The 17,082-nt window shown below is 33.3% G+C and overlaps 1 protein-coding gene across 1 annotated transcript; it reads right to left on the bottom strand.

The window, feature by feature from the left end:
• Positions 1-15,536: 15,536 nt before the first annotated feature.
• On the bottom strand, positions 15,537-16,803 carry LOC133183359 (5-hydroxytryptamine receptor 1F-like). The gene has a single exon (XM_061318319.1). The coding sequence runs from the start codon at positions 16,763-16,765 to the stop codon at positions 15,584-15,586; it is 1,182 nt and encodes a 393-aa protein (XP_061174303.1). The 5' UTR covers positions 16,766-16,803; the 3' UTR covers positions 15,537-15,583.
• Between the last annotated feature and the right edge of the window lie 279 nt (positions 16,804-17,082).

Here is a 17,082-nt window from a genome sequence, read left to right as displayed (position 1 = left end):
TTATGAAAAACTTACACAGGTTTTCTCAATCTAAGCCCAGCTTAATCTGCATTTATCCTATTCTTGGACAAATGCTTTCACAAATTTTTCTCAATGGGTACAGCAAAGTTTATTTTGCCCGATTTTTTTCAATCTAGGGTTAAGCATAAAAGTGCTTGTAAAATAACATTTTCTGTATAACATGCAAATCTAAATACAAACAAGAGATGTTTGTGAAACATTTATGCCCCCCTCCCCCCAAACAATTGGAATTTTTCTAAGTGCAAGGGGCATAACTCTGTCAAAAAATAGTTCGATCGTACCCAAAGCAGAACTTGACTTAGATATTCTAGTTACAGATCTGTATACATTTATGCCCCCCCCCCCCATAATTGGAATTTTTCTAAGTCCAAGGGGCATAAGTCTGTCAAAAATAGCTCGATCGTACCCAAAGCAGAACTTGACTTAGATATTCTAATTATAGATCTGTATACCAAATTTCATTTCAGTATGCAACCTCTGCGAAGAAAATGAACAGAAACTGCAAATAATTGGAATTTTTTTAAGTCCAAGGGGCATAACTCTGTCAAAAATTGCTCGATCGTACCCAAAACAGAATTCGACCTAGATATTTTTATGATAAATCTGTATACCAAATTTCATTAAATTATGTGCAACATCTGCGAAGAAAATGAACGAAAACTGTGTTGGTGGACCGACAGACAGACAGACAGCAGCAAAGCAATATGCACTCCCTACTTCGAAGGGGGGCATAAAAAGTGAGAGAGAGGGGTAGAGGGAGTATACAAAGAAGTGGATGACACAAGGATATCAACCATCCCGTTTCGCAAATTCTATGGTTGATAAAATGACCTTGTATGCCAATCATGGGCACATTCTCTCACCTCTGTTTTCACTTTTCAGGGGTCCATGTCTGCTCTGCTCATAATTTGAATTGTTAAAAATTGGTTATTGAGCATCATTTCTGTTCGTTATTTTCACAATTTTGATGATACTTCAATTGATCTGTAGATACTTAAAAAGTTTTTCACCCATCTAAATCAACACAGCACTGTTTTTAAGACTCAATTTGTTTTATAGATTAAATAGAAACATTGATTTGAAACTGATTTGAAAACTACGCCATTGTGTTCTTCCAGAAATTGTCAGCGCACTGAGAATTTTTCAATTACTTAGTGTTTGGTGCAATGAATTATTAATTTCCTAGCAGAATGCGTTTAGAGTCTGCTGAAATAACATTTTGAAGACCCTAAAACAAGTAAAATGACATTTAACACATGCATTACCCTAATCACTCTGAGGTCACAAAATCTTTACCCAAGTCGTAAATCTGCGTTACCCTAATCTTGTTCAAATTTTCTTTGGCTTTAGTCAGCTTAGATCATGCAAATTTTTTGCAATAGCTATGTACTTCTGTTTAAAATATTTAAACCAAAACCGCCCATTTCATAATGTAAGCCTGTAAAATGCGTAAACTAAGTCCAAAATAATCGAAGCGTATTTGCCTGTCGCCATTTTGGACTTGGGTAACGCACTTTATCCTTGTCCGTTTCTACACAGTGAAGTCGGTTAACGTCATAAAAAGCAGATATAATCCACAAAATTTTGTGTAATTCATGCGACTCAGAATAAATGGCGTTCGACTTCATATCTAGCCGTTCGACTTCCGGTCGAATATGTTCGACTTGCGATCTCTTCCATATCTCGGGTTCTTTACCTTTATATACAATTGTTTCAATCAGTTGCCACAGTTAACAAGATGTGTTTGTGAAACACTGATGCCCCCGTATGGCAGCTTATGGTGAAGGTTAAAGTTTCTAAAATGCAAGTCAAACTCCCGGTCAAAAGATCAAAAATATTGGTACCCAAAGAAAGGTCTTGTCTCGAGGAATATACCTGTGAAATATGGAAGCCTTAGCACCAACCGTTGAAATGTTATGGCCAAGGTTAAAGTTTTTAAACAGAAGGTCAAACTCAAAAAGGTCAAGGTCAATGGGTCAAAAATGTTGGTGTCCAAAGGAAGGTCTTGTCACATGGAATACGTAAGTATACATAAGTATGAAAATCCTAGCACTAATTGTTCAAAAGTTATGGCCAAGGTTAAAGTTTTTCAAAATTAAAGTAGGTCAAAGGTCAAGGTCAAAAGGTTAAAGTTGTTGGTATCCTAAGAAAGGTCTTGTCAAAGGGAAAATACATGTGAAATACAAAAGCCCTGGCACAAACTGTTTAAAAGTTATGGCCAAGGTTAAAGTTTTTTCAAGAGTAGGTCAAACTTCAAGGTCAAGGTCAAAGGGTCAAAGTTGTTGGTGTCCAAAGGAAGGTCTTGTCACAAGGAATACACTTGTGAAGTTTGAAAGCCCAAGTACCAACTGTTCAAAAGTTATGGCCATAGTTAAAGTCTCATAAAATTTTGCAAAAGTAAGTCAAACTCCAATGTCAAAAAATATGAAAGGTCTTGTCACAAGGAATACACATGTGAAATATGAAAGTCATAGCTTCAACCAATCAAAAGTTATGGGCAAGGTTAAAGTTTTTGCGGACAGACAGCCAGACGGACAAGGCAAAAACTATATGCCCCCGAATCTTCGATTACGGGGGCATAACAACATGCTAAAATAACGCTTTGGGCATCTCTAGATTCACGCTACGCATAAAGCAACATATGGTCAACATTGTCTGTGAATTTAAATTGGAATTTGACTTGCGATCAGTTTACCCTAACATCTTTTCTACCCTTTCCGCTTCCCATATATTTCGCTGAATAATTTCAGTTTCGTATTAATGAACGAGATCAAAAACTATATAAAATACTGCTTATTTTAATTTAACTTGAGTTAAATATCTCATTGCCTTGTGATTTAGGTCTTTAAGACACTATTATTACCTTTAAAATTATGGCAGATCTTTTTTGTTATGGGCAACAATATACTTAAATATAAGGATTATATAAGGAAAACTACCCTCTGGTATCTTGCACAAATGCCTGTGGACATTTTCACAAAAAATCTTACGACATATTTTTATCTTAAAACTTATGATAAAAATCGTTTTCAAAAAGTCGTAAGATATTCGTCAGTGCAAAATCTGTCGTAACTTTACGAGAGCCCCAACCCTCTCTTAAGTATTTTAAAACCGATTTTATTATAAAAATATAACCGCAAAAAACAAAATACACGTTAAATTGAACTTTTTAAAGCAACTTCCAATAATATTAAATATATTATATATTTTTTTTTACAATCATTGTCGAAAAATTAAATGAAATACACTACAAAATATTTACGATGTAATTTTCACTTAAGATTTTCGTATGATCTTCTTCTACGTCAGACTTGTGATTGTGACGTCAGATTTTAAACTTCCTTGCTTCACAAACGATTGCATTCGATATTTGTTTTCAATAATGTTTGTTATGCTGACAAATGTTGAAAACTAAGTTTTATTTTTATTTTCACCCACTTATTTAAGGATTATAAAGCATATTGAAGTCGTTGCTAGGGATGAAATCTGTCGTAAGTAAAATCTTAAGTTCAATCTGCTACGAATGCGTTCGTGAAACGCACTTAAGGAGGTGAAGGACCTTGGGCTGAAAAAAATCCCGTCATTCAATTTTTTTCATATTTTGTATATTTATAATTAAGCATGTCCCACATATCTTAAAGCAATTAAATCATTAGGTTTCTTTCCTTATTTTAGAGATATTGATTGACAAATACTACGCCTTAGAGTATCTAAGTGGAGTTTTAATTCTCCATGTTTTCGGGTCCATTACTCTGTCCATAATTGGATTTTTTAAGCATAGATAAAAAATATTGAAGGGGACATGTATCTTTTAAAATATTTCAGAGTATGGATAGGGTTTAAAATTCGAAAAAGCAAATTTCTTCTGTCACACTGTATCTGGATAGGGAAAATTACGTACTTTTTAAGACAACTTAAAGAACAAAAAAATAAATTTGCAAAAAATTCTATCATTCAATATTTTTAAATTTACGTTGAAATGCAAGTCCTTCACATTATTGATTAACTGTAAAAATTTCAAATAGTGAAGCTGACCTCAATATTGCAAAGGACATCGTTAAAGAAGACATAAGCATGACAAAAACGTGTCATGTTTACATTTCTCGAATACGGGAAAAACCAACTATGACGTCACACGTAAGCTGAATAACCAAATTAGATAATACCTACATAAGATTTCCGTCATCAGCCATGCAAAAATAATATTTGTGTTCCCCGTTTCTCAAAATATTTCATCATATACTGATTATGACCTATTTTTACATAATAACACCGCCCCTGTATTCACCGAGTATGATCTTGCTGTACTAACAGATCGTGTATGACGTCACCGACGTGTTGGACGTGCAGTTTAGAGAAACAGAGGAGTGGATCAATCTATTTCATAATTTGTTAATGTTTACAAAAATGTTAATTTTTTTTATTTCTGTATATAGGTTGGTAATTAAAGTAATAACAAATTGTCAAAAATTTATACAAGAACTTATGGTTTACACGTTTTGCACTTATATAAACAGAGACTATGACGTAGTTAAACAGTCATGTGACCATGTGTCCTTCATCCCCTTAACCCTTTCGACGCCGAATATAGTTACGTCTATAACGTCATGGATGCCGTACTATGACGTCAACTGAGACGTAAAATAATTTGCTTCAGAAAAAAGCGTCAAATTGATAATGAAACAAGCACCTGTTTAAGCAAGGTAATAGGATGTTCATAGTTTTCAAGGAAAATGCGCATAATACAGTCATATTCACTCCAATAATTTTTAAAAATATTTATCCTGTAGCTAGAATACACAAGGAAATTCTTTATATATAACAAAAGAGACGTTTGATCTTTTTCAAATAATATTTCTACTAAATGTTATTAATGTATGACTGCCGTCACGAGAAAAGGGACCCTTAAATAGTCTTGTCCTTTTTGAATGCAAATATATATAAAACTTTCAAAAATATCTGGTTTTTTCAGTATTTTATAAGCATTTTAGAAAGGCACTTCAAAACAACGTTGACTTTTTACTCACAGCAAAGGTACTGTTGCTGCGTTCAGCAATTTCGGTTTCTAAACATTCTTAAAATTATTTGATAATCCTAATCATTTTGACAAATAAAAACTTGAGAAAATATTTGATTTCTTTTTCTAAGCTACTAGTATGTAATTATTCCTAACTAAGAAAAGACGCCTTAGTTCATACTTCTAGAGGCAGATCCGTTAATTAAGGAGGAGGAGGATCTGAACATTTAGAATCTGGGAACGGTTTATATTCAGTCGAAAAATATTACATTTTCACACAAAGTATTCTTTTTGTATTTAATATTCTAGCTCAATTAAAAATGGATATAAAGCACTTGAAACATTACCCCCCACCCCCACCCCCACCCTTTAAAAAATCGCAGATGCCCCATAGAGAAAAAAGAAATCCAACCCAAACAAGGGGAGCGCGTAAAGCGGGCCATCCCCTCGCAAAAAAGCAAATCGATCTCGATATAAAAAATTATTAATTTCAGTTAAAAGCGCGCATTCATTCCACCACCCACCCACCCACCCACACCTACAAGCGCGTTACCCCCCCCCTCCCTCTAACTTTGTTTAAAAGAGAAGATAATAACACTCCAAGTTTTTTCTGTATCACCGATGAATTCTATCTACCCCCCCCCCCCCCTCTCCGGAAACAAATGTTCGTCCTCTTATTATTTCTTTTAAACAAAAACTCTGATTTATATATAAATGTCAAACTATTCCGAAATTGGCATTATTTGTCTTCTGGATCTATCACTAACATTGTGCGTACAAGAGTAGCTGAGGTGAATTTAAAATGAATTTTGAACTAGAATTTTAATCCATGTATTCTCAGACGCCTGCGCCGAATTATTATACATGTAATTACCCGCTCAAATGTTTTGACTCTAATAGGTAAAAATGACGTAAGCTGCATATTTCCAAACCATGACAGTTAATGTTCCGCGGTCTTAATGTCGGAATGAATTGGAAATTCGCGATCATATTGCCAGAGACTTACTATCACCTGCTGGACATAGAAATATAGCCGTCAGTCACGTGTCATGTTTAAGCTTACTAAAGTTCGAAATTTCAATCCTAGGAAAAACAGAATTCCTTGTAGCATTGCGCTTGATCTGAAATAATGATCTTTCTGGGTTCCTGGAATAAAAAAAAATCTCGCGAGAGATTTTATTGTCTGGTTTCCAACTCAGATTTACGGAAAGTTCTAAAATTAATTTTTTTTTAAGTAGAGTTTGATCAAAGAGATGGTTGTACTGCGCTTGGCTGTTTTCTATATATGCATATTTAACGCAGCTGGACTTTTCTGAGCAAAGTGAAATACAGCTGCACTACAATTTTGACGAAATCTGAAATTGAAACTGAATATTTTGCAAGACTTGAATATAGTTTTATGCAGTCATCTTCCTCCGTGACATCAGCTAATCTGACATCTTGAAGCTTTTCATACTTCGATGCAATGAAATGTACAATAACATACAATTATGTCTCAAGCAATAATTAAATAATACGTCCATCACATATTTAAAATTTTTTGTATAAGGCGATGCAGGTAAGCAATATCCATTTATTTAATGTTTGAAACTCTACCGCTCTACTCGACTCTCTTCATAGGCTAAGTGGAATCTTGAAGTTACAGAACATGACTGGTGTTTTTGCCTGTTACCACAGGACAGGATTAAAAACGTTTTTTTTTTCTTTAAAGGCAGAAAGTTGTGTGTATGTCCTTTTTTCCTCAAAGTCATATACAATTCAACGGAAGTCGAGATATCTGGGATGTCGAGATATCAGAGTTGAAACTTGACCTTCAAGATTTCAATGCTTAACATGGCTAAATTATTACATACACGAATTCAATAGCCAACTTAAAAAAATGATTCCTTACATTTTTCACGGTCATTAAAGTTTTGCACGAATCTCCATTTCCCCATTTTTCTTTTGTTTGTTCGTTTGTTTGTTTGGTTTTTTTTTTTTGGGGGGGGGGGGGGGGTTGCTCAAAACATCGTTTTATTTTTATCTTTCCAATAATGTACAGATTCCATAGTAGTGTTTGGTTCATGATTTTGAACTTTTTCATAATTCTGAATGACATCCAAAACCACTTGTTACATGTTATAGTACATTTTTTTCTATCACTGACTTATTTTCAATCGGTGTTGTAAACATTTATCAGAAGTTCAATAATAATTTCTTTACAGCCTAATCTACTAATTAATCTACTGTTTGTTCTGTTTCATACATATTTTTAAGCAAAAGGTCACTGTCGATTTAATTCTTATTTTCTTCAACTATGAGTATAGTGCTCTTGGAAAAAGTCCACATCTATTTAGCTGTATTCAATTCCTAAAAAAGTTGCAAGTTAATTTCAAACTGGCTTTTATCAGAACAATTTCATATTATTTTCAGGGACTACTATTTTTTTATGCATTTAATCCATTATTTCAATTTTTTTTATTTAAGCAAAATTTAGATTTTTTTTGTGCCCCCTCCTCTGTTTTATTGTGTGTTAATTTAGTATAGCTGTGTGCCCCCTCCCCTCCTCTTTGTTGTTGTTTAATGTTTAAACGTAGGTTCAAGCATCCCATGTTACCGGTATTTATATTCAAACAACGATGAGGCCTTTTTTTCAGTTTGAACTATTAGCGGTTGCCTTTTCCTTCGGAGATTTTTTTTTTGCTTGTCAATTATCTCTGCATGCTTAACCCCCCCCCCCCCCCAACCAACCAACTAACTCTCATTTGGAATTAAATCGACGCTATACACCCTGAACCTGTCTAATCGAGTATATCAATATGATTAACTGGGGATTAAAATTAAAATGGTTAAAACATTTTATAAGGTGTTATTCAGAACAAAAAACCACTTATAAAATTAAAAAATGCTTATAAATATGTGCACCGAGCTCTTTCTCTCTCTCTCTGAAAAAAATATAAGCATGTAAATGTATATATCACCGGGGAAAATAAGTGTAAAACTTTCCGTCAAAAATGAACCATAAAAATGCAAACGGAAAGTGCGCCATACTTTATTTACAATGCTAGTGTACTCCTAAATTGACGTCATAATTTAACTTCAACGTAAGAAATATGACGTCATATTTAGACCAGTACCTATGTAAAAATAATGAGCTATATTTGTGTCAAAATATAGATATTACTGTGTTAAATCACACGTAAGGTATATGGTTAATAAAAGAAAAAGTAAAACATTTATTGAAAAACGACATTTTTGTCGGTTTGGCGTTGACACAGTAAACGACATTTATGTCGCTTTGGCGTTGAAAGGGTTAAATTTTGTCGTAAGAAATTCTTAAGTTAAAATCTTATGCAAAAACTTAAGATTTTTTGTGAAAAGGGCTACTGGTAAGGTACCTCAATTTTTTGTGAATAAACATGTCAAGGTTTTGTCAAAGGTCAACATGTCCAAAAATTTATTTTTAAAATAGCTCCAAAACTATGTGGTTTATAAAATTAAAACTTTTACAGTTTATAAATATATCATTATTAACAGATAGAAAGTATCACTTGATAACAAATACTTAGAAAAAAAAACTTTTTCCGAGAAAAATTCTTTTAAAAAAATGCATATATTTTTTAAAAATACACCTAATTAATTCCGTACTTTTAGTGAAAGCCATCATTGAATGCCCTTCATTGATAAACATATATTATTTCTGCAATGATGAATTTCACTTAAAGTACAGAATTCAGCAGGTGCATTTTTTTTTAATTATGCAAATTTTTTGAATTTTTTTTATCAAAAAATATTTTTTTAAATATTTGTTTTCATATGATACTTTCTGTCTGTTAATCAATGATATACTTATAAACTGTAAAAGTTTTAACTTTACATCTCACATAGTTTTGGAGCTATTGTAAAAATAAATTTTTGGACATCTTGACCTTTGGCAAAACATTAAAGTGATTTGAAAGTATCGTTACAGACACTGACTTCTGAGGTGAGTTATATATTATTTACATTTTCTTCTGTTTTGTTAATTTTACGGTCCTGGAATAACTTCGTTATTTCAACATATTTTAATTTTAGTTAGTTTTGTTTGAATGTTCGTTCGTTTGTACAGTGTGTATTTTCTATAAATATTATAGTGAATAGTATTCATTAATTGACAGTTTCGGCTCTAGTACAGTATTCCAGTATTTAGTTTCATTATGATTCTAAACAGTAAAGTAACTGTGTAAGTAAAGTAACTGTGTATAAGTTTAAGTTACATGTTAAATAATGTAATTATTGTGAGTAAAATCACTTAATACAAGTCCGTAATGCAGCGCTGCGATGTTCACCACATTAAATATTATTCCATTATTGTGTACGGTGGGTTATGCGGGTCATAACTTGTATGTAGCTTTGTGTATAAATATTTAACTTAATGTGTTTACTGTTGTTGTGTTTTGTAGGACCCGTTGTATGGTGTATGGTATGGTGTACAGTGTATGGTGTACAGCGTACGGAGTGTGGTGTGGTGTAGTAAATTATTATTGTGAAGTGGACAGACGAATGATTAGAGCCAGAATTCTATGTACAAATAACTAGATAAAAGTGAAAACGCTTTTGAGCCTTTATTATTGGAAAACACTAGGGAAAGAACCCGCAATACTGTATTGTATAATTTTTCATTTGTATTCTATAATTATTCATTTGTATTGTATAATTATTATTTGTATTGTATAATTTTTAATTTGTATTGTATAATTTTCCATTTATATTGTATAATTTTTCATTTGTATTGTATAAGTTTTATTTGTATTCTATAGTTTTTCATTTGTATTGTATAATTTTCATTTGTATTCTATAATTTTCCATTTGTATTCTATAATTTTCCATTTGTATTCTATAGATTTCCATTTGTATTGTATAATTTTACAATACAAATGGAAAAGTATACAATAAAAAAGGGTTATTATCAATATATATGAGAAATTATACAATACAAATTGAAATTAAACAATACAAATTGAAAATTATACAATACAAATTGAAAATTATGCAATACAAATAATAATTATACAATACAAATAAAAAAAACTATACAATACAAATGGTAGATTATACAATACATATAAAAAAATTATACAATACAAATAAAAAATTATAAAATATAAATAAAAAATTACACAATACAAATGAAAAATTATAGAATACAAATCAAAATTTTACAATGCAAATGAAAAATTATGAAATACAAATGGAAAGTTTTAGAATACAAATGAAAAATTATACAATGCAAATCGAAAAATTGTAGAATATAATACAAATGGAGAAGATCGAATATTGCAACGTTTGACATGCCATAAGTAATAAGCGCACGTAAGTGTTAGCTTGCTCCCTTGCACTTGGGTTGCGATGAAGTAACAAAATATGCATACAGGTATCAAAATGAGCATAAAATTTACAGGTGATCATATGGCCCACGGGCCTCTTTTATATTAGTATTTCACACAATGCAATCATTACCGTTTTTTTTATAGTAGGCATTCTATATCCAGAGTCGTCGTTCCCGCTACGCTCCCACACACAACTCTGTCAACGCTTGTTAATAACATATATTATACAAGATTCTTGGAAAATTTGTAAAAGATGAAAAATTGTATTGATTACTATATATATTATCATCTTTATTAATAATACTAAAGTGAATTACGATTTAAATTTCAAATTTTCACCGTTTAAAACTTGTACAAGAATTTTGTACAACGATATTGGTAGCATAGCGACAGACAACTCTGGATAGAGAATGGTAGAGTAGGCTTTCATCCCTTAAATCTTTCCCTTAAATCTTTCGCCCCAGAAAACTGTCTCTAGAAAAGGATTTTCCTCGGAAAATAGGCTCTAGAGTGTGATTTCCCCACATAAATTTTAGAATTTTCTCACACACTCTTTGTAAAAAAAAAAATCGAACCATAGATAAAATGTTGGTCCTTTTAGAGAACAAACAAATATCAAATCACTGAAGGTGGCCTGATATGCAATTTAAAATTCGTGAACAAACAGTCGCCTAGAGAGTGTGCTGAGATAAACATCGAGTCTAACGATTTTGGAGTGAGTAATTTTAAAATTTCTCCGAGTTAAAATTCTTGATTTAGACTCATTGATTTAAGATTTCATACTAAATTTGACAATGCTGGGAAGAAAACACAATTCCATTAAAAAAATCTGTTAACTTTCATATAAACTTTTAGCCAAACTATTTTCGATAAGATTTAAGCATTGATAAAAATGGGAAAATCCTACTCTGAGAAGGAAAATGGGGAAATTTGGCTCTATTGTGAGATTTTCCCGGGGGGGGGGGGGGTCCTAATTTAGAGTACAGATTCCGAGGTAAAGCTGGCTATAGAGGAAATCCTTCTCTACAAAACCGGTTTGAAATTAAAGATTGTATCGAAATTAATTCAGATTCAAAAGAAGAAGTTTTGCGGAAAGAATGCTTTTCTACAAATAAAAATAGAAGAATATGGCCCAGAATTGGAACTTGATTAATTTATTGTCCAACCAAATAATAATTTTTTTTTTCAATGCATGGTAATTTTGATGAAATTGAAAATTTTAGACGCCAAAATGACATTTTTTTCCTCGAAAATGTATATTATTCAAACTTATATCAATATATTTGGGGGAGGGGGTGGGGGCTTTCCAAACTCATCCGGGTGACCTCCACTGACTTCAAAATCAACCAAATATACTTTCTTCTCCAGTTCACAATTTTGCCTCATGCGAAACCCTCTCCTTTTAAAATTTCTAGATCAGCGCCTTACATTTTAGCAACCTTCGAAGTTACAGATCCTTTCCGAATTACAATAATACGAGTAAATTTACCATCCTCTTGATTTGCAAATGATTTCTGTTAAACTCCGATGGATTATAGATAATTTCATAGACAACCTATTTGTGGTGTTAAGTAGGAACACATATATTATGTTTGAAATGGATTAAACCTAGCTGTCAGTAGGAAGTACTCTACAGATATACATGTATGGAGTGCCACTTAAAGGCGCGACAGTCTAAATAATCTGATTTATAATTCTTTGGAAACATATACTGGGTGCCATATGCAAGTTATGTAACACACTGAACAGGACTGCTAAATTACTCTTCACTCCCTGAAACTGGAAATACTAGTAAACAAATAATTTTTTTATCATAATGCATTATATGTTATATGGTTCATGACCCCCTGAAGATCATCCCCACCCCCCTGAAACTAGAAATGGTCGAGTCTTAAAAATAGCTGACCCCCTGGAAGCCATTCCCATCCTCTGAAATTCGAAATGGTCAAACATCTTTAAAACAGTTGAAAGCTTTACCTAAATCATATATAATCTTGTTCTTTGTGCCATGTCTCCTTACTTGCTATATAGGTCATGACCCCTGGGGGTCATCATTATTTATCTTGCAAAATATGAAATGGCTACAACTTAAAAGTTCTTAAAACCAGATTTTTTGTAAAACTAAAAAACGTCATTTTTCAAACCCCACTTGGCCCCCATGGTGAAAATGAAAATTCCGAAAACTTATTGCACATCTGCTGGACATGTATGACCTTGACTCGAACTTTATTCAACTATTGTTTGACGTATCATACAGCTCTTTTACAAGTTGTTTTGGCCATTTTAACAAACATAACAGCCTTGACCTTGGGGAAATAATCTTAAAGTTTTGTCACAGTCGTTGTGTACGGAACACGTAAAGGATGAATAATCGTTTTGCCTTAGTGGTTATAATAGCCCCAACCCTCAAAATATGGTCTACTTCAATGAAAATTACATGTATGTCTACTTTAAAAGGGACAACTCATTGGTGACTTCAGTAAGTTCAGCCATTTTAACCTTAATCACACTATGTCCATGGCTTCTGAAATGCGATGGTCTGATTAGGTCATAATTGCCTTGGGCTCTAACCTTAGATCAAATGTATGACAAAGCATCTATATCGGAGAAGATGTATGGTTGGACCGGGAATCGAACCCGGAACCCCTGCATCACTAGTCAGGTGCTCTACCAACTGAGCTACCCAGACCGATAGCCAAGGCTCAAACCATTACACTCCTCCCTCCTTAAATTGTCTTCGCCCTCGAAGACACACCCAAGTTCTTATATGCCCCTGGCAGGACTTTCACTTGCAAGTCCTGTTACAAAATCTGTAACAGGAAAGAAAATGCATAGCTGGACCGGTAATCGAACCCTGGTCCACTGCATCACTAGTCAGGTGCTCTTCCGACTGAGCTACCCAGGCCGATATCCATGGCCCAAACCATTACATACGTAATTTAATAATTACGTGATGTTATTTTGATGCAAAACAGGTCAGAAAACTCAAACAGCTTGTAAAAACGGGCACACAAGAAGAAATCAATGCAAGGCGGGATATAGTTGCAGTATAATTTCCATGTTTACAAATATGGACACCTGTTTATATGAATAATTGTTAAAATTTTTAACATAAGTGTTACCGGGGAATTCAAACTTATGATCAGTAATCATGTTTTTATCGTCGATAAACTTTTTGTATGTATCCGACATTATTAGAGTAATGGACAATGATTCTCATAAAGATTTAATGTTTTTGCCAAACATTAGAAGCGCACAATTATTGTTGACAATTGCACCCAGTGCTCCAATGGATGGTAGAAAAAAATCACCTTGATGAATAATATGCAAACAGATGTGTTTACGACCACAATGTCTGTTGATTTTGGCCAGCAATGAAGGTACATAAGCCTAACTGCTAGCTGGTTGTATACAGATACTGGTGCATTCAGTGCATATACTCAGAATGCATTGTAGTTTTTCTTCACAGTGAAACTGTTACAGAGAGCAAAAGTTATTGTTATACCTTTACAAATTGTCTCCTATATAAATCTATGCTAAAAAGTCTAACATTTCCAAGGTTTTACCTACGAGTCCAAAAAAAAATCAATGTCGTATATTGAACCTATCGGTGAGATATTGGACCATCATGACGTTTTTTACGTCACACTATGGGTATGATTAGCTATATCTTATCAATTATCGCAAACATGGTAGTCAGCGCAAGATGTCAAAATAAAAAGTAAAAGGTATTTTTTTAAAAAAACTATATTGACTGTGTTCTCGGGCAAATTGCGTTTTATTGATCACTCAAACCAAACGGTTTGCCTTCGGCCTAACGGCATCGAACAATCAGTTTGGTTCTAGGGTTCAACTAAACGCATCTTGCCCTCAAACCAAGTCGATAAATGTGTTATATTTGTGTCAATATCTGCAATGATTTTCTTTGATTGAACTTAATACAACGGTTAGCACAGGATTTACTACAAATACGTGCATATAGTGTTTCTTTCCGTAGAGAAAACATAAACACTATTATAGAGTGACGTCATATTGTCCACTATCACGACACATGTCCTAAAACCACCACTGTCTGTTCGGTCATTTCTAGTTTGCTGGCCATTGCTCTTGTTGGTTTCAATATCGTAACATTCTTCTGCAGTCCACAACAAGATACAAAGAAGTGTTGAACTTTTATTGTTATATAAAAAATACGTACATATACCAGAGACATACATATACCAGAGACATCATATGCCAGTCACCAGAGACGTACATATACCAGAGACGTACATATACCAGAGATGTACATATACCAAAGACATATGCCAGAGACATATACCAGAGAGGAACATATACCAGAGACGTACATACATGTATACCAGAGACGTACATATACCAGAGATGTACATATACCAGAGATGTACATATACCAGAGATGTACATTTACCAGAGATGTACATATACCAGAAGCATATTGTTTATTTGTTATTTATATAACTAAATCATAATTGTTAATATCAAATGAAAAAGAGTGAAAATTCTTTACATTTTTCTCTCCCTTTCTTATACATAAGTATTAAACAGTTTTTTTTTTAATTTTTGAAAAAAAATATAGTGTTTTCAAGATCTCGCATATAAATCACAAAATTGTTGCATATGAATCACAAGATTATTGAATGCAAATCACAAGATTTCGCATATACATCATAAGGTTACAATTATGAATAACAATTATCGAATATAAATCTCAAGATTTAGGATATGAAATACATGGTTACGAAAATGAATAACAAGTTTTTGAATACAGATAACTTTTCGAATAACAATCACAAGTTTTATCAAACATAACATAAGATTTGTATAAGAATGTAAACTTTTATACCCCATATATTCATAAGTGTATATAAATAGAGAGATACATGTATAAAGAAAAATTAAAGTAAAAACAAAACACTTTATATACATGTACGTGTATTACATAATTAAGGGTATCTTAAACAGGGAATATGCTTAATTGTAAACAAAATAATTCCTATTTACTAAACATATGTCATTTATTCAATTTTAAGTGATTTTAAAAATTTGGTAAGTTAAAATTTCATGTACGTGTATTATGAATTACACGTAAGATCATTGTAAATTCTTGCTATTTGTATTCTTGAAAAAAGTATTTAAATTAAAAAAGATTCTTCATCAGATATGCATTAAGGAATAGTTATTGTTGCATTGCCAAATTATCATAACCTTGCCCGTCCGTCTGTGAGTTACTTTCCCCATCAGTTTGTTTGTTTATTTTTCGCCGAAACAATTTTATGACGTGTTTTCTGAAATGGCTATTGTATGTGACATAAACTACAGGTTTTACAAGAGTAGTGCACTGGCACAAAAAGATGACTACAAAAACTAACTCGTCACTGATATTTGCAAATCTATCCTTGAGAAAAATATATGTCACAACTAAGTATGGAAGCCAGAGCAAAAAGGTTAAACACGTCATGATAATGTATGTTTTTGTGAGTAAAGTGTCATTTTTGGCCATGTGATACACCTTCTTCTGTTGAACGTTTTGCTTTTGAGTCCCCTTTTGGACAGTTTCCTTGGTGTTTTCGTCATCTGACGAATCATTACTAATATATCCATCCTCCGTGTATGTGAATTTTTTCCCGATGTTGGGTTTAATTGCTCTAGTTCCCGCGTTCTGGAATCTGTATTGCTGGTTGCGCAGCCTCTGTGAGTACGAATCACCGATCGCCTTCCTGTTCCTCTCCACAATAAGTGCCCCATTGTCGTCTTCTCGTTTCTTAATTTTCCGTATCATTATAAAAATGAAAAGATACATTCCCATACAAAGAGTTATTGGGATCCCAAAGCACAAGGCAGTCACGAAATTTGTTTCCCTTATGTTTTTCTCGTGATCCATTGCGCACTGAAATTGGTTTGAAAAATAGCTTACTGTTCCCCACCCGAAATACGGGAATGCTGCGAGGATTCCGTCAAACAACCACAGAGCTAGAAGCATAATGAGGACCACGGTGTTGATGAAAATTTCGCTATGTTTGGATGGCCTTACAAATAAAAGGCATCTGTCGAAGGCCAATAGAACGAATGAGTGAGAGTTCAGGAACAACCATAAAGACATGATGTATTCCTGAACCTTACAAATCTCGGAAGGGAAAATCCATCCATCGTTAAACAAGGAAACGGCAGTCAAGGACAACCATCCAGCAACGGCTAAAATGTCGACCACGGCTAGAGAAATGAGAAAATACTGTGAAGGCTTTCTTAGGCGCTTCCTCTTCACACAGATAAAGAAGAGGAAACAGTTCAAAATAACCGACAGGAGCCCAATCAACGCCAGACATGCTCCCATTCCATAGCGAAAGGCAACAGTCGCCATTTTCTTTCCCTGGTTTGTTGGTATCCTATTGCAAAATAGCAACAACTTCTAAACTTAATTATTTTGTCGTATAATACAATTATCCACCGTCCTCAAGCAGAACGATTGTAACATTCATTTTCCGATCGAGATGTCAATATTGACCGTTGAAAGATATATAAGTGAATGAATCCAATTTTCTCGTCTATTGAAGATAAGACAGGGGGAAAACGGTACAATCTATGCAGTGAAGGTAAACTTCATATAATAATAAAACCCGGGTTTCATTTGTTATTCATTTAATTTTCTACCTGTGGTGTCAATAAAAAGGGATTTAA

Source organism: Saccostrea echinata, unplaced genomic scaffold, assembly GCF_033153115.1.
Source record: "Saccostrea echinata isolate AGI-Se365-2 ecotype Australia unplaced genomic scaffold, CSIRO_AGI_Sech_v1 ptg000009l, whole genome shotgun sequence".
NCBI classification, from domain to species: Eukaryota; Metazoa; Mollusca; class Bivalvia; order Ostreida; family Ostreidae; genus Saccostrea; species Saccostrea echinata.
The sequence above is the reverse complement of the archived record's forward strand: the minus strand, read 5'-3'. Positions and strand labels throughout refer to the sequence as shown.